The sequence below is a fragment of the Alnus glutinosa genome, chromosome 7 (assembly GCF_958979055.1).
Source record: "Alnus glutinosa chromosome 7, dhAlnGlut1.1, whole genome shotgun sequence".
Classification (NCBI taxonomy): domain Eukaryota; kingdom Viridiplantae; phylum Streptophyta; class Magnoliopsida; order Fagales; family Betulaceae; genus Alnus; species Alnus glutinosa.
Window position 1 is genome coordinate 10,417,431 of NC_084892.1, and position 21,687 is coordinate 10,439,117.

The following is a 21,687-nucleotide window of genomic DNA, read 5'->3' on the forward strand; positions in this document are numbered from 1 at the left end:
AGTGAAACCGTCGGGGCCCGAAGCCTTATCTCCATTGAAATCTCTGATGACCTCCCACACCTCCTTCTCCTCAAACCCTCTCTCTATCCAGCTACTCTCATCTTCATCAATTGAAAGAAAAGAAAGGCCCTCTACCCTTGGCCGCCAAGAAGAATTCTCAACATACAAGTTTTTGAAAAATTGAACTATATGCTCCTGAATTTCCTTTGGGTCATTGGAGATTTCACCATCTATACTTATAGAATCCACTTGATTAAATTTGCGACGCGAGTTGGCCATCCTGTGAAAAAATTTTGTGTTCTTGTCCCCCTCCTTCAACCACAAAGCTCTGGATTTCTGTCTCCAAATTATTTCCTCACACAGAAGAGTTTTCTCCAGCTCTCTAGACATATCTATCTTGCGAACCTTCTCTTCCTCCTCTAGGCCTCGGTCTTCATCAACTGCATCCAGCTCACAAATGCCCTCCAATAATTCCTTCTTCTTCTTCCCTATATCACCAAACACTTCAGCATTCCATTTCTTCAAGTCCGTCTTCAATGCCTTCAGTTTAAACGCCAAAATGTGACTTGGAGAACCCGAACACTCGTAAGACAACCACCACTTATTGATTTGCTCAACAAAGCCCTCATAATTCAGCCACATGTTCTCAAATTTAAAAGACCTTTTTCCTCCTCTTGGTGCCCCACAATCCAAAAACAAAGGGAAGTGATCGGACAGAAGTCTTGGAAGCCTCCTTTGGACTACTTCGGGGTAGTGTTCCTCCCACTCCACAGAAATTAAGAATCTATCAATTCTAGACCATGTGTGGTTATTCGACCATGTAAATTGGCCATCTTGAAGAGGTAGATCCACCAAGTTCTGCATGAAGATGAAGTCTGAAAATTCTTCCATAGCAGCTGAGAAACTGGCCATGCCCGACCTCTCACTCGGAAAACGAACAACATTAAAATCTCCCCCAATACACCACGGCACCTCCCAACAATTCATCAATCCAGCTAACTCAATCCATAAATCCCTCCTATCCCTGTCATCATTAGGGCCATAAACCCCCCCAAACGCCCAAGAAACATTATCACCAATGTTGCGGAAAGAACAAGCAACTGTATATCTACCTATACATTCCTCCAATTTCTCCACCACTCTCCTATCCCACATAAGTAAGATCCCACCCGATGCTCCATTGGCTCCCAAATAACACCAATCAACCTGATTACACCCCCATAAACTCCGCACCACCTCCCTTGAGATTATTGCCATCTTAGTCTCCACCAAACAAACAATATCCGCCCTCCATTCTCTTAGAAGCCCTCTAATTTCTACTCTTTTTTTCATCTCATTAATCCCTCTAACATTCCACGAAATTAGTTTAGGCATCATAATTGCATACAGAACCCCTTCCTTTGTTGCGACCTCTAGCCGATAGAGCCCCTTTCTTCTCATAATTCAAGGACCAAGCCAACCTGTTTAGTTCTCTCTTCCCTTTTGCCTCTTTGTTCAACGGACACAAAGTCTGAGGACTGGCCGAGGATCTTCCTCCAGCAGCTTCTATCTCCTCAAACATAGCTAACATTCTGTCCTCAAATCCTTCGCAAGATAATCCGATAGCCTGATAACATCTCATAACTTTTTCCACCACCCATCTAGGTGATATCCTGAGTTTTTCTCCCCCTTTTGCTGCCAAAGGTGTGATTTCCAGCGGTGCACCACTCGCCCCCTCCTCGTTAGAATTATTTTCTACTAGTTCTAACAGGAGATCGCTTCTAACATCCTGTGTACCACTGTCCAGTAGAACTTCTCCCTCATCTGTTACACCAGCACCTTCCCCAAGGCAGCTCTCCCCTCGATTTCCCACTAAAACAGGTTCACATAACACCATCTGCAAATTGTTAATGTCCATCATCTTTGTCACTGAGCTTGTACCCACAGCAGGAGCACCCATCTCATTACAAGAACATTCTGTTACCAGGAGCTCCGGCAAGACTCCCGATACCTGCTCCCCTACTTCAGTAATGATGTTACCCTTCAAAGAGCCATCGTCCACCTGAATAGCCACTGCTGTATCTTCTCCTTCTTCACCACACACCACGACCTCAGGCATACTCAGCCGAAGGGAATTTTCTGGTTTCCCATCCCTCACGCTCCGACCCACTACCGTGACCTGTCCCTGTTTTCTTGTCCAAATAGCCTTAGAAATTCCAGACTTCCGGCGTTGATACACCCGTTGAAAACCACGACTGGAATGATCTGGACCAGACCCACATGCAGAGGCGCCGGAATCCTTGGCTTTACGCACCAGATGTGCTGCGGAAGTTGACGCTCCAGCATGCAAAGAAAACACAGGGGTCGGAATGGGTCTTAGGCATGATCCAGCTTTAGTTTTAACAATAAACTTGGGCTTTTTAATGGGAAAACCCAGTGGGGCTTTGCCTTTAGAATCATGGGCCATTTTAGAGGATTTGGAGATGGGCTGGGTATCCTTGAAGCCCATAAAGGCCTGCTTGGTCTTAGGAGCAGCGTGAGAAGCAAACTGCTTCTGACTGAAATCCAGGTGTCCTTCCTCCAGCAAGAGAAGATCCGTGAGACAAAGGCCTATCTCCTCGTGCAGAACTGCCAACGACTCCCTTAGCCTACGAACCCCTAGCCTATCACCAGAGAAGACATTGCGTGAAGCAGCGGAAGACGTGTTGGCAGACCCAGCAGCTTCTCTCCTTGGGAATGAGTCCTGCGACTTTCCCGATGCGTGAGACATCAGAGCTGGTTTCTTCTTCAACCCCTTCGCCGGAAAAACTTCTCTGGACAGGCTATCGTGAGCCGCCGAAAGAGGAAACATCGACGAAGAAGGGGCCGGACACACAGGAGCCTTTGCATGAGCACGAGAATCCTTAACCGGATCCTGCACCTGATAAAGTTCCTTCTTCTCTGTTTCCTTTGAACCTTCCAACCACCTTGGAATTCTTGCTAACTGCTGACTGGAAGGACCAAACAGCTCTTCATTCCCTGGCCGAGTCGAAGTTAACACCTCTGCAAAACTCCTCCTTGTCTCCGCTTTAGTCCCAGCTAGTAGAACATTCGGTGCACTAATCTGCTTTGTGACCCTGGACTGATCCGCTTGAAGATGACTGATGGCTAGGCGGAGCTCCACCTCAAACCTCTCCCAACCCTCACCGTATCTCCCTTTCGGCACTAAAATGGAACCATATTTCTTCCTGCCCTCATATTCTTCAATAAGCAGGAAAAAACCATGCCTATTAGAGCATTGTTGTCCAAGAATACGTGGGAAGCCAGCAACGGATTGATTCCAAAAGACTCTAGAATCCTGAACCGAAACTAACTCATCAAACGACTTGACCAACCAGACTGCCTCATCTCTACGTAGAAGGATAGACCTCGTCACTCCTTTGCATTTTTCTCGTATCCGAATCCCAGTACAACCACCCACCACCGACAAGTCGAAGTCCTTAGACTCAACAGACAAACGACTCACAGACCACACCATTGTTTCACCTTGACAACCACTAATTCTTACTAATGCATGTCCTTTTGATCTTCAAGAGCATCAATATTGTACTGGGTTATGCCACGAACGGTGTTGGAGTTGTTAAAGAGTTGCTCTTACCCAATTTATAAGCATCAATAGTGCCGTTTCTTCCCTTACCCAATTCCCTTGGTATTGTGTAGAAAAAAAGTGGGGCTTGTCCCACATCAGCCAAGGAGTGGGAGATGGATGAGTTTATAAGCACCACAGGTCCTTTTCCAGGCAATTGGGGGTAACCTTTTTGGGTCCCTCTTATAAACTATTCTCTCTCCTATTCAGCTCAGATAATGCTATTTTTCCCCTTACCCAATTCCCTTGGTAATGCGTGGAAAAAAAATGGGACTTATGGGACATTTGCCAAGGAGCGGGAGATGGATGAGTTTATAAGCACTACGGGTCTTCTTCTGGTCAGCAATTGCCTGGATGGGGGTACCTTTGTTTTGTTTTTTTTTTCTTTTGATAAGGGGGTACCTTTGTGAATCCTGCTTATAAACTATTCTATCCTATTCAGTTTTGATAGTGCCGCTTCTCCCCTTACCCAATTCCCTTTGTATTGCGTAGGAAAAAAAGAAGAATATTATAGCTCCTTCTCTATTTCAAGTGAGAGATCCACAAGGTTTCCTAATAGGTTCCCTGTGGATAAGTACATGATTACTTAATTTTTTCCTGAAAACATTCTCTTACCATACCTGCTGGATTTCTAGGAGGTTACTTCATTGGAGTTTGATGGAGATGGGGGACTCCAATTGGCTGTAGGAAGTAGCACAGGAAAGGTACAGTATCATTTATCTGTATAAGATCTCATCCAAATTGATTATATCATTCATTTTTTCAACAATATTTACTGCATAGATTGTGTACTGTTTATAAGATCTGAACCAATAGTGAAAGTATTGGGTCAAATTGTTAACTTTATTGCAAGGAGTCATAGAGTAATCACTAGTGAATGTCTTTGGTGGAAACATTCCTCTATGTCACTAGAGGGGGCACATGTCGTCTCTATCTTTGTGTATGGAAATCATATTTACACTCTAATTTTCCTTGTTGCACCACAAGTGTCTGAAATTTTTTCCACTAGGTATTAGTGACTAAAGGTAAACCTCTTACTAGAGGTTGAGAAGAATAGTAATGCAACGTGTCAACTGACTTACATATGTTGCTAATATAAAACAATAGTGCTGTCCTTTAGGAAGATGGAGCAATGAAAAATAGATGAAGAAGATAGTCTAAAGAACTACTAAACAAAGGTTGTATAGGGACCTAACTGAAGATTTCTTTGGGCATTAATATTATTTAATTCAGGCCAGGAAATATTTTGAAACATGTGACTTAAGTTAGGATGGGACAATGGAAAGGGAACTGTGAGACTTGGCCCAACTTGGTAAGGCTAGGATGATTATGATGAGAGTCAGTGTCATCAGTTTTCCTTCTTCGTTTCCTGAAAGTCCCCTATTACAATATCTCAGAGTAATGTCCAATCTTACAAGTTGAAAAGAGTTCTCTTTGTTGTTGCTACCAAGTTCACGCTTCTATCAATTTTCAAATAGTTGTTTACCAAGTGGTTTTTATACTTTGATATTAAATTGTCTTCATTGGTGTGGTATCATCCCCATTTTGAAGTTATGAATTTAATCTTCACATTGAGTATGCAGGTGCTGATCTATGACTTGCGTTCATCTTATCCTATGCGAGTTAAGAATCTCGTGTGAGTCTACTTGCTTAGCATGGTTATTGTGTTTGTATTCCAATGGGCTGAATATTTCTTTGCTTGAGACTAATTTCTTGTTGAATACCCTGTCATTGTTCTATAGGGATGACAGCCCGATATTGGACATCAAGTGGCATCGTACTCTGAATTCTGAACAACCAAAGTTAATTGCCACTAGCAAGCATGCCGTTAGAATTTGGGATCCCGAAACAGTAAGATGTTTTTAATATTATAGATCTTTTTCAAACTTGTTTTCTTTGATCAATGGGTTAAGAAATCTCCTCGATATTCAGTACCATTTTCTTGTTGCTGATCTGTTGGAAGATGGGAAGATTGTTTTTGACTCATTAAATCTGAGTGACAATTAATCTGTCAAACAGGACAGAACTTAAACCTGTTTCTGAGAGTCAATATACCCTTTTTTTTTTTTAAAAAAAAAATCTGTCTCCACAGGAGTTGATTGCATTTTTCACGTCCTAATATAAGGGTATGTACATCAAAGTTTTGGAATAATCAGGGGAATACGATGACTGTTCTTTTAGACTGAATTAGTCTTTCAACTTTGTTTTAAGAACTTTTGAGAGTTGATATTGGTAATCTTTTCTGTAGTTCTGAATTAGTCTTACAGTTTTATAGAACTTTGATTGTGACATGTTATAACTTGAGTTTACATAAATGATCCTCTTTTCTTTTTCTGTTTAGGTATTTCTCTTATATACATCCTGTGTACTTGGGTGTGCCCGTTGGTTTTCAATGAAATCTATTCACTTATAAAAAAGAGTTTACATAAATGATAAATATGGATGTGAGTCCTCTACCATCGGCTACATTGATGCACTTTTGGCAGTAAAAGACTCATTGGAATTTTGAACTTGCTGCAGTTGTTGACCAACTGTATGCAGCTGGATATAAAATGTGGAAGTCGAGAATGGAATGTGAATTTCTTTTACACAACTTAAAGATATGGAGAAATAAAGTTGATGCCCTCCTTTTTTAGGACACTTTCATAATTTAGCCTTGTCAACTGAAAGGGGAAGATTTAAGGATGAACATTGGATTTATTGAGGAATATGACTCAACTTCCCTAGGGACATGGGAGGACACATGCCTTAAAACCTTTTATTTTTATTTTTTATATTTTTTGCACGCTTGAACGCGGGAGGGAAAAGAGTAATGCTATATGATAAAAGAGTAATGCTATATGCAAGACTCCTATCCCCCTTTTATCTCCCAAATGTGACATGGCTTTTAGAATCACTATTGGATTTGAGATAGACCACTTTTAGCTTTTGATCTAATAGTGATTTTAAAAGCCATGTCACATTTGGGGGGATAAAAGGGGGAATAGTCGTCTTGCATACTCGGGGGGAAAATTAGTCCTCTAAAAAATGGACTCTAATAATATGTAGTTGTCCTTGAAGATCCTTCTGCTTCCATTCTAAAGCACTAGAGTAAACCATAATACATCCTTCCTCTTTCCTGTTTGCACTTGGAAGTTTGAACTTTCTTTTTGTGGGCTAGTTTGGTTGTTCTTGTGTACTTAGGGGCGCCAAAACACTTTTTTTTTTTTTTTAATAAAATCCTTCTTATAAAAAAAAAAACACTTGGAAGTTTGATCTAAAACATAGAAAATATAATTATGAAAGATGCAAAAGAGCTGATGCCATTGGAACCTTAAAGTTTCTACAATGGTTTTTGAGATTTTGAAGTGTGGAAAATGGTGCCCACTTGCTTTTTCTGGATTATTTGGAGGGAGAGGAATAATAGGAGCTTTGAGGATTTGGAGAGATCATTGGAGGATATTATTTCTTCTTTCTTCCATACTTTGTACCTTTGGACTGCGGCCTTTGTGTCTCCTCTAACGATTAGTTATGTTGATTTTCTTGTTCGCTTTTATTTTTCTAGTTAGGTGTCTTCTTTTGTATACTACTGGTGCACTTAGGGGTGCCTTACTTATAAAAAAATAATAATAAATGCTAACTGGACAGTTGCTTGGAGGGTGTCCCATGAATGTTAATGAATGGTCCTCTCCCCTTTTCTAATTTCTTTTATGTTTCCCTTGCGATATATATGCAACCCATAAAGAACAGAATTGTTACCTGAGCTTTCTTATCTATTAGTAGTATAGTAAAATTGTATACATATAGAAATGGTGTTGTCATGTTAGATTATGCTTTTTTATACTGCAAACACTTTGTAGTAGTATTATTATAATTGTATAGGAGATATCCAATTAAAATCTTGAATTAGAGTGAAAAAGTTATTAAGCACTGCCAAAACTAAGTATATTCTTTCTCTTTTGTTATTTGTCCATAAGCTAACAAACAATACTTTCATAGACTCAAGACTTTTGAGATCCCCAATAAGCTATGCCAAAGTTGGGCTTCCTAAACTATAAAAGTTAACTATTGGCTTTTAAAACCGGACCTATGCATTATAACTATTAGATTAGGATAAAGTACACTCTATCTGTTGCTTTTGATAGGGTTAAGTTTATCTTATTAGTAGAGGAGTTTGGGCTAAATTGTGTAGCTCTCCTTTATAAATAATATGGTGTGTGTGGGGGTGATTATGAAATTAACCCTACCACTTATTTTTCTTAAGATGGTATTACAGCCCTGTCCCAATTAAAAAAGAAACCTTATTCCTTCTTTTTCCTTCCTGAACTCCTTTCCTCCTTTGCCAAATACATGAGTGCCCCTCCTCTTTCTCTTTCCTGTGACTCTGAGTCACTCCGATCCACGCAACAGGTCGTGAGTGCGATCTTTCATCCTAAGCGACATGTTGCAAGATGGCATTGTTGTCTTGGCCATCCACCTGTTCGTATTTTGCATCATTTAGCTCTTTTACTCAATAATGACATTAAGCTTGATTGTGATGCTTGTCAGATCTTGAGTCTGACAAGGTCTGTAAGCTGAAAAAGGCCATTTATGGGTTGAAATAAGCACTTAGAGCATGGTTTGGAAAGTTTTGTGAGGCATTACTCGAGTTTGGCATGAGTAGATGTCACACAGATCATTCTGTTTTCTATATTCATTCTGGTAGCATGTATGTTTTGCTTGTAGTATGTGTTGATGCCATTATTGTGATCAGCAATGACAATCGGGGAATTAAAACTGTGAAGTGTTTTTTGAGTACTAAGTTCCACATTAGAGACATAGGCAAGCTTAAATATTTTCTAGGCATTGAGGTGGCTTGATCAGCTGACATTATCGATCTTTTTCAAAGAAAGTATACATTGGATCTTCTAAAGGATTCAGCATTACTGGGGTCCAAGCCTACTAGTACTCCAATGGATCCAAATCAGAAATTGACAAATGATCCAGGGGAATTGTTAGATGATCCAGGCAGTTATTGAAGACTAGTACGAAAATTGAATTACCTTACTATTACTCGGCCTGACATCTTGTTTTTGCAGTATGTGTAGTGAGTCAATTTCTTGAGAAACCACGAAATGCCAAATTGGTATGCCGTGCTATGGATTCTCCAAGTATATGACATTTAAAATGTGGAATTTTGAAACATTTAAAATGTGGCATATTTTAGTATATGATATATAAAATGTAGTTATATCATATTTAACGGCATATTTTATATTCATTATAAAATGTTGTTATATCATATTTATAACTACAATTTGATATATTCATGACATCTTCAGTGTTTCTAAACAGAAGGTTCTTGTTCATTAGCCCCTCTTTTTGGCATTTTTTAGTATATGGAGTTGAAACACCATTTTTCTCTGCAAAATAATAACAACTTAGAAACTCAACATTCATTATGATTTTCATTGAACTAGACTCTAGTGCATAAGCTATATATCTTGAGAAGCCATCTTCGAAGTTCTTCTAATCTGTCTTCTGTTTCCATGCGAAATCTTCAGTCGCTCATCACCCATAAGATCAAAGCCTTTGCATGTAGTGCTATTTTTCATATGATTTACATACATTGTCTCAGTTGTTAGTATTAGCTGGTACCATTTATCCACCTATATGTGTATGTATATTGCTTTACTGTGGGCGATTTTTGTGTGTTATCTGAATAATTTGGATATGGCTAATAGGGATTCTGCGTCTACCTCATCACTTCATTTATATTTTGGGCTTTTAATTGATGTTTTTGTTGGCCTCAGGGCGAAGACATGGCCAACATTGAGCCGACTGCTGGAACTATAAATGATATTTGTGCATTTAGTGGCAGTGGGTTGATGTTACTGGCTTTGGACTGCGGCCAGATACCATCGTATTTCTTACCTGCTCTGGGACCTGCTCCGAAGTGGTGTTCTTACCTGGAAAATCTAACGGTGTGTTTTTCATATGTTATTTGATTCATTCGTTGCTTTAGATCAATCTCATTCAAGATCTTGAGTTACATTGCTGATGTTCTCTGAGTTCTTACAGGAAGAGCTAGAGGAGGGTGCACAAACAACCATATATGACAATTTCAAATTCTTGACAAGAGAAGACCTCGAGAGGTTGAATCTGACTAATCTGATTGGCACTAATCTCTTACAAGCCTACATGCATGGGTTTTTTGTTGATTATCGGCTGTATAAAAAGGTAAGGCTGTCTTCATTTCTATTCCTTATTTTTTCACAAAAGATATAGCGTTCTGTCTTCAGAAACATTGATGTTTGTTGAAGATGTTTTGTTTTCCATTAACTGGGGTATCTTGTATGTTGTTTTTTAGAAACGTTTGTAACAAAATAGTTTGAGTGTGTCAAGCTAGTAAAGGGACATATATGTTACACATAAAACCAGGTCAAAGTTGTTAGACTTGTTTCAAGAAATGATTGTTTTGTTGTGGTTTTTTTTTTTTGATAAGTAATAAAGGTTTTATTAAAAAAGCGTAAGGCGCCTATCAGTTGCAAGGATGCTCATGTTGCAAACCATTTGGTTGTGGTGAGCGGGTCCTATCAGTGGGATGTTAGCTTCTTCCGAGCGGCCCACGACTGAGATGTGGATGTTTTGGCCTCTTTTTTCTCTTTGCTATACTCAACCAGAGTGAATTGTGATGGGGAATGTAGAATTTCAGAGTATATTGGCTTTCAAGCTTGCTCATCTAGTGAGCGTGTATAGGATTATATATAGAACATACAAGGTAGTATAGTTTACATGATAAGCCTTAGCTCATAGTATTCTAATCTAACACAACCGGTTGTGTTAGATAATCTTATCCTTATCAACCGGTTGTGTTATCAACACTCACTAAGAGGTTTGATCAACCGGGAGTCTATCAGCACACTCACTAGGAATCGTAAGAGATTGAATCACACTAGGAGTATGCTGTGCGCTAATAGGGAAGATCAGCTCTGGTGGTCTCCTTCTCACAAAGGGAAATTTGATATTAGATCTCTCTACAACGCTCTTGCTTGCAAAGTGGCTATTCATTTTCCCTGGAAAAGTATTTGGCTGACCAAGGCTCCCTTGAAAGTGGCTTTCTTTGCTTGGATGGCAGCGCAAGGGAAGATCCTCACCTTGGAAAATCTCAGAAAGAATCGTGTCATTGTGATTGATAGATGTTGAATGTGCAAAATGAATGGGGAGTCGGTGGATCACCTTCTTCTCCATTGCAAGGTTGTACGCGCTCTATAGAACGCCATCTTTAGTCGCTTCAATCTGTCTTGGGTTATGCCTCTTCGGATGGTAGATTTAGTCGCTTGCCGATGGACGGGTGGTCGGTCTCGGAGTGCAGCCGTGTGGAAGATGGTTCCTTGTTGCCTTTTGTGGTGCTTGTGGAGGGAACGCAATGATAGGCAGTTTGAGGACAAAGAAAGAACCATTGAGGATCTTATTTCCTTTTTCTTTCATTCTTTGTACTCCTGGTCGGTTGCGTTCCTCGCACCTTTAGCATTTAGTTTTAATGATTTCCTTGTATTGTTTTCTACTTCCTCTTAGATGCCTTTCTTGTATACTTCCTGTGTACTTGATTGCGCTTTGCGCTTTTTAATGATATTTCTCTTACTTAAAAAAAAAGTGTAAGGCGCCTCTAAGTACACAGGTACAACCAAAGTAGCCTACAACAAGAAAGAAAACCCAACAATCTTCAAAAACCCATCAACCCTGAAAAACCCAATCCCTCAAATCCAAAGTCTTCGGGAGACCCCAACTCTACACCATGTGTACCTTGCCTTTCCTAAGCCGGGATGACGCGCTAGAATCACCGTAGTTGATGGAGCGTACCAGATTCAAAACTTCCCTCTTACCTTTGGTCTTTGGACGCGCTGCCTTAACTCCCCGATGGAGGTGGTGTCGATAGGAGCTGCCCTCTTGTTAAAGTAACCCCGTCTTGCCTGGATATGGAAGTGTTTTGTAAGGAGGAGGCCAATCTATTGACCTCCTGCCCTTTGTGTATGGAAATCGTACTGGGGCATAATCTTCAACTTAGGCTTAGCAGGAAGTGTAGGAAATCCGTCATCATGTGGGGTTATCGTGTGAGGGTTTCGAAGAGGAGTTCATGGCCTTGCTTATGGCCATTGAAGCGAGCCACTCTTAGAAGAAGTCGGCCTTTAGTTCCAAGTTAGTTCACAAAGATAGTAGAGAATTAAAAAGGTTATCCTTTTCCATCACCCATGATTCGAAAGATGGTATTTCTAGCCGAGGCGGAGTTATTCCACAAGAAGGCTATGCTTGGTTATTTATGAAGACAAAGTTACTTGCTTGGAATGTGAGGTAGTTGAACGAGGGTGACAAAAGAATCTAAATTGGAATTCATTTTCAGAATTGTTGTGCGTAGTTTGTGGGGGTGTCAGCACGTGGATTGATGTTATTCTGCTTCAAGAGGGGCCTTTGGTGGAATCTTGCTTATGTGGGGTAGGAGGGTGGTGGAGAAAATCGAAGAATGTGTTGGGAAGTTTACTGTTACTTGCTTTTTTTTTTTTGGTAATGTTTAAGATGGATTCTCTTGGGCTTTTCTGGGTGTCTATGGGCCTTATTACAATTGTGAGAGAAGGTATTTATGGGAGGAATTGGTTGGCTTGCTTAGTTGGTGGAACTTGTCATGGTGCATTGGGGGTAATTTCAACGTCATTCGTGTTCCTAGTGAAAGATTGAGAGAAACTTGTTTTTGTTCCGCTATGGTGGAGTTCTCAGAGTTTATTTTTGATTAGGGCCTTATGGATACCCCCTTGGTAGGTGGGACTTTTATGAGGTCAGATAACTAGGATATGCCCTCCTAGTCTAGAATTGATAGATTTCTTGTCTCACCGGATTGGGAAGCCTAGTATCATGATTTGTCTTAGAAGAGGTTACCTAGACTCTTCTCGGATCATTTCCCCAATGTTCTTGTCTGTGGAGGCATTTAGGGTGGTAAATGATATTTTAAGTTTGAGAATACGTGGTTAAAGTCTAAAGGCTTTGTGGACGGTGAAACAATAGACTTATTATCATTTTCAAGGCTCCCCAAGCTTCATCTTGGCTTGCAAACTCAAGACCTTGAAAGCTAACTTAAGAGTATGGAACGAACAGGTGTTTGGTAATGTGGAGAATTAGAAAAGGCTGCTCTTGGATAAATTAAGAGTTTTTGATGGTTTGGTGGAAGAGAGAACTTTATGTGATGAAGAGAAGTTGAGGAAGGACAGAGTTATTAGTGATTTGGAGAGGGCTATTTTATTAGAGGAGATGAGTTGGAGGCATAAGTCGAGGGTGCTATGGTTAAGAGAGGGTGATAGATGCACAATGTTTTTTCGTCGAGTGGTTAACTTGAATAGAGATACTCTTTCTTCTAATAAGACAGAAATTGGCGATCACGTGGTTGAGTTCTATCAAAAGCTATTTCATGAGCCGAGTAGGTGGAGGCCTAGGGTGGACGGTATTTCCTTTGATTCTATTTCAGATTCTGATGCTAGCTAGTTGGAGAGAGCGTTCGAAGAGGAGGAGGTCAAGAAGGTAGTGTCAGCTTTGAATGGTGATAAGGCATCGGGTCCGGATGGCTTTTCTTTGGCCTTCTTCCAAGTGTGCTGGGATGTCGTGAGAGTGGACATTATGAAGGTTTTTGATGAGTTTCATGCCAGAGGTCTGTTTGAGAAGAACCTGAATGCTTCGTTTATTTCTCTTATTCCGAAGGTTCCAGGGGCTAACTCCATCAAAGATTTCCGGCCTATTAGTTTGGTGGGAGGCATCTACAAGATTATTGCTAAAGTTTTAGCAAACAGATTGAAGTCAGTCTTGGAGAAGGTCATTTCCAAATCTCAGAGCGCTTTTATCAAAGGAAGACAGATTCTTGATCCGATTCTTATTGCTAATGAATGCATTGATAGTAGGCTCAGATCGGGGGTTCCAGGCATCATTTGCAAAATGGACTTGGAGAAAGCATACGATCATGTTAACTGGGAGTTTCTTTTGTATATGTTGAGGAGGTGTGGCTTTGGGGAAAAATGGTGTAGGTGGATAACTCATTGCATATCAACTGTGCGGTTTTCGGTGTCAATCAATGGCTCCCCTTTTGGTTTTTTCAGTAGCTCTCAAGGTCTGAGACAAGGGGATCCTCTGTCACCCCTTTTGTTTGTTTTTGTGATGGAAGCCTTGAGCCGTATGATCTCAGCTGTAGTTTGTGGGGGTTTGTTGGAAGGTTTTAAAATAGGTGACGCAGATTTTTTGCATCTTCTGTTTGCAGATGATACTCTGATCTTTTGTAGTGCCCTTGATTCTCAGTTACGTAATTTGAAGAGTCTCTTCCTCCTGTTTGAAGCAGCTTTGGGGTTGAAGGTTAATTTGGCTAAGTCTAATTTAATTCCAGTGGGGCATGTTGATCAAGCGGAAAGGCTAGCCGACATTTTAGGGTGTGGGTTTGCCACTTTGCCGGTTAAGTATCTTGGTCTTCCTTTGGGGGCCTCCTATAAGTCCACGCATATTTGGGACGGGGTTGTTGAGAAGATTGATCGTTGTTTGGCTAGTTGGAAAATGATGTATCTCTCTAAGGGTGGTAGAGTAACCCTTATTAAGAGTACCTTAGCCAATGTGCCTACTTACTTTTTGTCTCTGTTCCATCTCCCGAGGAGTGTTGCCGCTCGCTTAGAGAAGCTACAACGGGATTTTCTTTGGGGTGGTTTGGGTGAAGAATCTAAATTTCACTTGGTGAGGTGGTCGAAAGTCTGTTCCCCAATTCCAGATGGGGGGTTGGGTATTCGAAATTTGTTATTGTTCAACCAAGCTTTGTTAGGTAAATGGTTGTGGCGGTATGGAATAGAGAGAGAAGCTTGGTGGAGAGTTGCGGTGGATGCCAAGTATGGTAGTTTGTGGGGTGGGTGGTGCTCCCGCGAGCCTGTAGGTGCTCATGGGGTGGGGCTGTGGAAGAATATCAGGAAAAGGTGGGGGAGTTTCTTTGGTTTCTCTAGATTGGAGGTGGGGGATGGGGTTAGGACAAAATTTTGGCATGATCTGTGGTGCGGGGATAGGGTGTTGAAGGAAGCTTTTCCTGTTCTTTTTGGTATTGCTCAGATGAAGGATGCTTCCGTTGCGGATAATATGGAGGTTTTGGGCGGCTCTATCCAGTGGAATGTGAGCTTTGTTAGATTGGCGCATGACTAGGAAGTGGGTGTTTTTGCATCCTTCTTTCATGTGTTACATTTAGCTATGGTGAGTAGAGATCGTGCTGACAAGCTTAGGTGGGTCCCTTCCGAGAAAGGGGTGTTCAAGGTTAAATCCTATTTCAGCTCCTTGGCCGGCGGTGAGGGTAGTCGGTTCCCTTGGAAGAGTGTGTGGAGGACTCAGGCTCCTTCGAGGGCGGCATTCTTTGCGTGGTCGGCAGCCCTTGGTAAGATTCTTACATGGGATAATCTCAGGAAGCGAAAGATCATCATTGTGGATAGATGCTACTTGTGCAAAAGAGACGGGGAAATTATGGACCACCTTCTTCTTCATTGTGATGTGGCTTCTACTTTGTGGAATCATGTCTTTTCTCGGTTTGGTATGTCTTGGGTCATGCCTAGGAGAGTTGTCGATTTATTTTCTTGTTGGTGGAAGGCGGGTAGGTCAAGGAGTGCGGCAGTTTGGAAGATGGTGCCTATATGCATTCTTTGGTGTGTTTGGAAGGAGAGAAATACTAGGTGTTTTGAAGACTTGGAGAATTCCATGGAGAATATTGTTGCATCGTTTTTACATTTGTTGTATCTTTGGACGGAGGCTTTGTTGTCACCCGTGTCTATTAGCTTTTCTGATTTTCTTGTTCGTTTTTCTTTGTCTTCTTAGGCGTTTCCTTGTGTATACTTCCAGTGTACTTAGAGGGGCGCCTTACGCTTTTTTTCTTTATATAAAATTTCATTTACTTATCAAAAAAAAAAAAAGGAGAAACAAGTCCATTGAATCGTTGTTGGTAAATGGTCCGGTTACTTTTGATCATACTGAGATCAAGGAACATATTGTCTATGATGATTGTTTACCAAATAGTTTAGTTGGGGACCCAAGCTGGATGGCCTTTCATTTGATTCCATTGATGAGGAGGAAGCTACTTGGTTGAAAAGACCGTTTGAGGAGAGTGAGGTTTTTGAGGTGGTGGTGAAAGGTATGAACACGGATAAGGCATTGGGTCTGGATGATTCTACTACTGCATTCTTCTAAGCTTGTTGGGATGTGCTTAAAGAAGACATTATGAGTGTATTCCATGAGTTTCATGAAAGAAGCCTAGGCATATCGGATTTGTTTTGGGTGATGGTTCCAAGATTAGGTTATGGCATGAGATGTGGTGTGGAGATCAGACCCTCGGGAAAGCTTTCGTGTTAAGGATGCTTCCGTGGTGAATCACTTGGAGTTATCAGAGTGGCACATGATTGTGAGGTGGGGCGCCTTACGCTTTTTTAATAAAATTGCTTTTTACTTATAAAAAAAAAATGATTGTGAGGTGGATGTCTTTGCTTCTTTTCTCAATTTCTTATACTCTTTCAAATTGAGACAAGGAGATGAAGACAAGCTTTGCTGGCCCCTTCCAAGAGAAGGTTGTTCGGCGTTAGATCGTTCTACAATGTCCTTGTTTCCCAGGTGGTTGTCTTTCCTTCTTTTCTCAACTTCTTATACTCCTTCAGATTGAGACGAGGAGATGAAGACAAGCTTTGTTGGCCCATTCCAAGAGATGGTTGTTCGGCGTTAGATCATTCTACAATGTCCTTGTTTCCCATGAGAATGCTCATTTCCCTTGAAAGAGTATTAGGTGGAATAAGGTCCCATTGAGAGGCCTTTTTTGCTTGGTCGGCCGGCGTAGGGAAAATCTTCACAATGGATAACCGTAGGAAGTGGCATGTATTAGCGGTTGATTGGTGTTGTATGTGTAAGAGTGAGGAGGTTGTAGATCATCTTTTACTACATTGTGAGATTGATATGGCCTTATGGAATGCTTTCTTCAGCCACATTGGGTTAGGTTGGGTTATGCCAAGACGAGTAGTAGACCTTTTTGTTTGTTGGAGAGGAGGGATGGGTGGCAGTCTTTAGAGTGTTGTATTATGGCAGTGTTGAAAGATGGTTCCATCTTGCGTAATGCGTTGTCTTTGGAGGGAATGAAATGATATAATTGAAGACTGCAAGAGAATGGTGGTGGAACTTATGTCTTTTTTCTACAATACTTTCTACCACTTGACAACTGCTTTAGACTGCATTAATTTGCATAATTTTCTTGATCGTTCTGACTAGGTGTATTTCTTATATACTTCCTATGTAAATGAGTTGCGCCTTTGTGCGTTTTTAATAATATCTTGATTACTTATAAAAAAAAAAAAATAATTAAATTGACATCTGTCATTAGAGCATGTCATTAAATCTATAAGGACATATGTCAATTTATTAAACTTGAATGAGGAATTTCCTGCCACCCAGTTTCGAGGATTTTTGTGAAAGAAGAAAAGCATGCCATTATTCATGGTTTTATATTTTCCTATGAAGGTAAAGGAATTTTTGCTAACAAAATGTATACTGAGCTCAGATTGCCAATAGAATGCATTACATTTTGTGTTTCTACTTACGATCAGAAAATATACAGTATTTGTAATTTTGACTTCGATTTCACCACATTCTTTCTTAAACCACCACTAATTTCTATCCAAGCATGTTTACATGAGAGTAACTAAATTGTCTTGTTATGAGCAGTGGGATGTCATTACACAGTGATCCAATACATGCACCATGACATCTTTATATATCACTAATTTGAGAGGAAGGCATAATTTATTTATTTATTTAAGCATTTCCTTTATTGTACACCCCCAAAATGCCCCTTTTCCCTATTCTGTTGAATAAACATTTTCAGATTTTCAGCTCTATTCTGTTAGCATGTCTTTCATAAACTACTGAGTTGGTATTAACTTCGATGGTGTTTAGGGGTGGGCAAATTATCCGCCTACCGACCGCCATTGACCGCCTACCGAGTAATTTCGGTTTGGTAGTCGGTATAAATTTTGTTCCGAAAGTTGGTTCGGTTCGGTTAAAATTTTAACCGACTTACCGAACCGAACCGAACCGAACCGCCTTTTAACCGATTGATTGACCGAACTGACATAAAATGAAACGACGTCATTTTAGTAAGAACAAAACGTTTGATCTTTTCTCTTTTTTCTAAACAAAAAATAAATAAATAAATTCAAAACAACGTTGTTTCATTACCCATGTTAACCGATTAAACTGACCGTCTATTAACTGACTTAACCGACCGCCTACTGACCGACTTAACCGATATTTTTGAAAAGATAGTTTATCGGAATGAAGTCAGTGAATTAACCAACTTAACCGACAAAGTCGGTTAATCGACTTAACCACCTACCGAACCGATACCCACCCCTTGGTGCTGAGTGGGAGTGGAGATAAAATTCTTTGTATACTAATCACACTGGGTGTTGTATCCTACATATTGTACATTCAAAATTCATTCAATTATTTACAATCTCTGTTATAAATGTTTATGAAGTTTCATTGATGCTTATCATGTTTTATATACACTTTCAATGATTTTTCAAATTTAATTTCAATATTAAATATTGATTTGAATGTCTCTGTATTCTAGAACTCTTACATGATGTTCAATTTACATCTTGATGGTAAACAGAAAAGGCTCCCATGCCAATGAACTTTAGAAATGGTACTTCCTCCTTCCTAAGAACAGAGTAAAGGATTGTGGGTTATAGACTCCTTGGTTGTATATGCAACTAACTGGTTATAAAAAAGGAAAGAAAAGAAAAGGTTCTCATGCTCAATATAGTAATTGTAGTTGGTTGATTGTGACTTTCTGGATAATCTACTTGGAATTTGATGTTTTATTGTTTTGTACTTCTGCAGGCAAAAGCATTGGTGGAACCATTTGCATATGATGCTTACATAGAAGAGCGGAAGAGAGAGAAATTGGAAAATGAACGTGTTTCTCGTATTACGGTCAGTTATTTTTATCTAATATTTGAGTATTTCATTAAATATAACTGCTCATGCTTTGCATATTATTACCAATTTAATATTTTGGCTGTATTAAGGTAAATCTTGTATACAATTGTTTTTCAAATGAATGCATTCGTGAATCACTATTTTATTGGTATACCTTGAAGGTTTAGTTTTAAGGAAGATTAAGTATCTGTGTTTTTCTCCCTTGTCCACTTCATAAATTTCTTTCTTAGTGTCTGCTAACCATAAACATGATCTCGCATCAGCTCAAGACAAAATGAATTTGGTTAATTTCTTCTTTATTCTTTTCTTTCCAATTTTTGACTGTTTAAGACAAGTTGGCAATGATATCTTGTGGCCTTAAATTGACATGGTAGATTATTTTCTTCAATGGCTCATGGAGTTCTTTCGTTGCTTAACTACTAAGAAAGATTGTCATTGCAATTGCTGATGGCATTTGCCTACTTGTAGGCATATGAAAGAGTTGACTATCCCAAAAGTTCTCTTTTTTTTTTTTCCCCAAATCACACTATTTATGATCACAGTAACAATATAGCATTTGCAATCCTAGATTGTCTTCAGTGCTCCATTTTATTTGCAGAGTAACCTAGTGGGGTAAGATGAGAACTTGGCATTTTGTAACAGTCTGGATGAAATGGCGGTTTTGAAATTGCAAATTTTATTTGCGTTGCTGGTGCCTGCTGGCAAACAGAGCACTATTGCTCGAAAACTGTTGACAGTGACTACAATTTATTAAATAACTCAAACCTAAAGATATGTTTGAGATCTAGTAGAGGTGGACATGGGAGTAGGGGTGAAATGGGGTGGGGTTAGGGTCATGGTGGGAACACCTTTAATGTGTTTTTCATGGACGTCAAGTTTATCATGCATTCTCATATTGTGTCAGAGTTAGATTGAAGGACTGATTAATAAATTTTGATTTCTATGCCTTTCATTTATGTTCCTTTATGTTTCTGCAGATTAGGAGGAAACTACCCAAGGTTAACCGGAATCTTGCAGCTCGTATTCTCGAAAATGAGGAAGCAGAAAACGAAGAGAAAGATGCTGATGAGAATGAGACTAAAAAGAAATCAAAGAAAAAGAAAGGACTTAACATTGAGATACTCAAAGATGAGCGGTTTGCAGAATTGTTTACAAATAAGGTATGATAATTAGATCATTTTGGTAGTGCTATTTTGTGGATGTCCTTTTCCTTTTCCTTTTCTTTTTAGATTTTATTTTGTTTTTTGTCTAACCTCTTTATAAAAAAAAAATATCCGTGTCTATGGTGACCAACTTAGTACAATGATTACCCAATGTGTCTTGAGCTTAAAAGTAGTCATGACATCAAGAACCTGTTAATGAAGAATATTAATAAATGATAAACCTATATGTGGACGCACACACAAGCCAGATTTTGGTGATTATTATAGAATACTTTAAACGGTTTAATAAAATATCTCAAAATGCATGGTTTCAATATCTAATCCTCATCTTGAATTTTGGGAGAACCAAAAAGAAAAAGCAATTTTAGCGTAGGCTGAAATTATTTGTGGAATGGATAAATTTAATTTTACTTGCCTCTATGGTTGTAAAGAGTTAGGGCTTCTCATGTATCAGTCTGTTTGTGGATGGATGTGTTCTGAATCACTAGAATGTTTCATTTTATGTTTTCTTTTCTGTTTTTGTATCCAGGACTTTGAAATTGATGAGTCCTCCCGCGAGTATCTGGCTTTACATCCTATGCCTGCCAAGAAGCAACCATCTTTAGTGGAGGAACATTTTGAACCTGTTATGGAGGATGAAGATCAGAGCTTGAGTGATTCTGATGCGACCGCAGCATCTCAGTCATCAGAAGGCGAACTTGACAATGAAGAAAGAAAAACAAAGAAGAAAGCACGAGTTCCAAGGTGAGACTGGAATATTTTTGCTTGTGCACCTTTCTAGGTATGGTTAGATAGATCTATCAGCTGGTTGAGTTTTATTGAATTCTCTATTTATCCCCATATTTCACACTACAGTATATATTTCAAAAACATTGCTGTGTATCTTGAGTGTGTTGAAGGATTAAACCAAGGTGCTTGGATCCTTTGTATCTTTATCAAAAGTGAAATATTAGAAACTTCTTGTGCAACTGATGATTCTTTTTCTTGAAATTCATAGGTTGTATGAAGTTAAGGATGGGCGACATGCAGACGCGTTCTGGAACGATGTTTCACTTGCAAAGGAGGACGTTCTTCCTATTGGAGAGAGACTAGCAGCTCTTAAAGATGATCAGCGGCCTTCTGGTATCCCACGTGATGTTAAATTTGGACCAGGAGGATCGCGAGAGATTTCCTTCACTTCTAGAAGCTCAGCCAAGTACAAGGAAGAAGAAGAGGACAATGTGCAGCATAAGAAGAGAAGGGGAGTCCAGTCACTGGGGCTTAAGCCGGATAGATCAAGCTTTGGGGGCCGGGGGAGAGGAGGGAATCGTGGCAGAGGAGGAAATCGTGGTAGAGGAGGGAATCGAGGCAGTCGCGGAGGAGGGAATCGTGGCAGTGGCAGAGGAGGGAGTCGTGGCAGAGGCAGAAGAGGCCGTTGGTGAAGTGTTGCGTTTATGTGCGACTCATCTCGCAATTTATCTTTTGGCATCATCTCGCTTGGTCCATCTGATTTTGGTGATTTTGACTCACAATGCGAGTTCATGAGGCAAGCAAGGTGCATTTTTGAGCTGCTTAGGGTTTGTAGTTTTTTATTTTTATTTTTATTTTTTCCTTTTTAGCATTTTGAATTATACAGAAAATTTCGTGATCTTCAACTACCCCTCCCCCGCGTCCCCTTCTAGTGGGGAGTGTAACTGTGATTTTGATCTTCCACACACATACACAAGACACATTTTGCCCTCGGGTCTCAACTGAAAAAAAAATTGGCCCTTCTTAGGACGGTAATAATCATTGATGGGAATCTGGGATGGCTGTATCCAGGGTTTGCATAAGCATGAATAGTGTAACTCAGAATTAACCTTGTTCAAGTTTGTATCCTATATATTTTATGGCTTAAGTTGAGTGAGTTCCGGGTCTAAATTGGCTCTTAAGCTATCCGGCTTGGGATAC

The 21,687-nt window shown here is 39.9% G+C and overlaps 1 protein-coding gene across 7 annotated transcripts in view; it reads left to right on the plus strand.

The window, feature by feature from the left end:
* Positions 1-21,643, plus strand: part of LOC133873783 (uncharacterized) — a 47,064-nt gene extending 25,421 nt beyond the window's left edge. For all 7 annotated transcript variants that reach the window (XM_062311538.1, XM_062311542.1, XM_062311539.1 and 4 more), the window contains 9 exons: positions 4,240-4,308; positions 5,188-5,240; positions 5,347-5,455; positions 9,376-9,546; positions 9,644-9,802; positions 18,497-18,589; positions 19,573-19,755; positions 20,288-20,502; positions 20,756-21,643. In XM_062311538.1, the coding sequence (XP_062167522.1) occupies positions 4,240-4,308; positions 5,188-5,240; positions 5,347-5,455; positions 9,376-9,546; positions 9,644-9,802; positions 18,497-18,589; positions 19,573-19,755; positions 20,288-20,502; positions 20,756-21,179 (1,476 nt within the window). In that variant the 3' untranslated portion in view covers positions 21,180-21,643. The remainder of the gene's footprint in view (positions 1-4,239; positions 4,309-5,187; positions 5,241-5,346; positions 5,456-9,375; positions 9,547-9,643; positions 9,803-18,496; positions 18,590-19,572; positions 19,756-20,287; positions 20,503-20,755) is intronic.
* Positions 21,644-21,687: the final 44 nt, after the last annotated feature.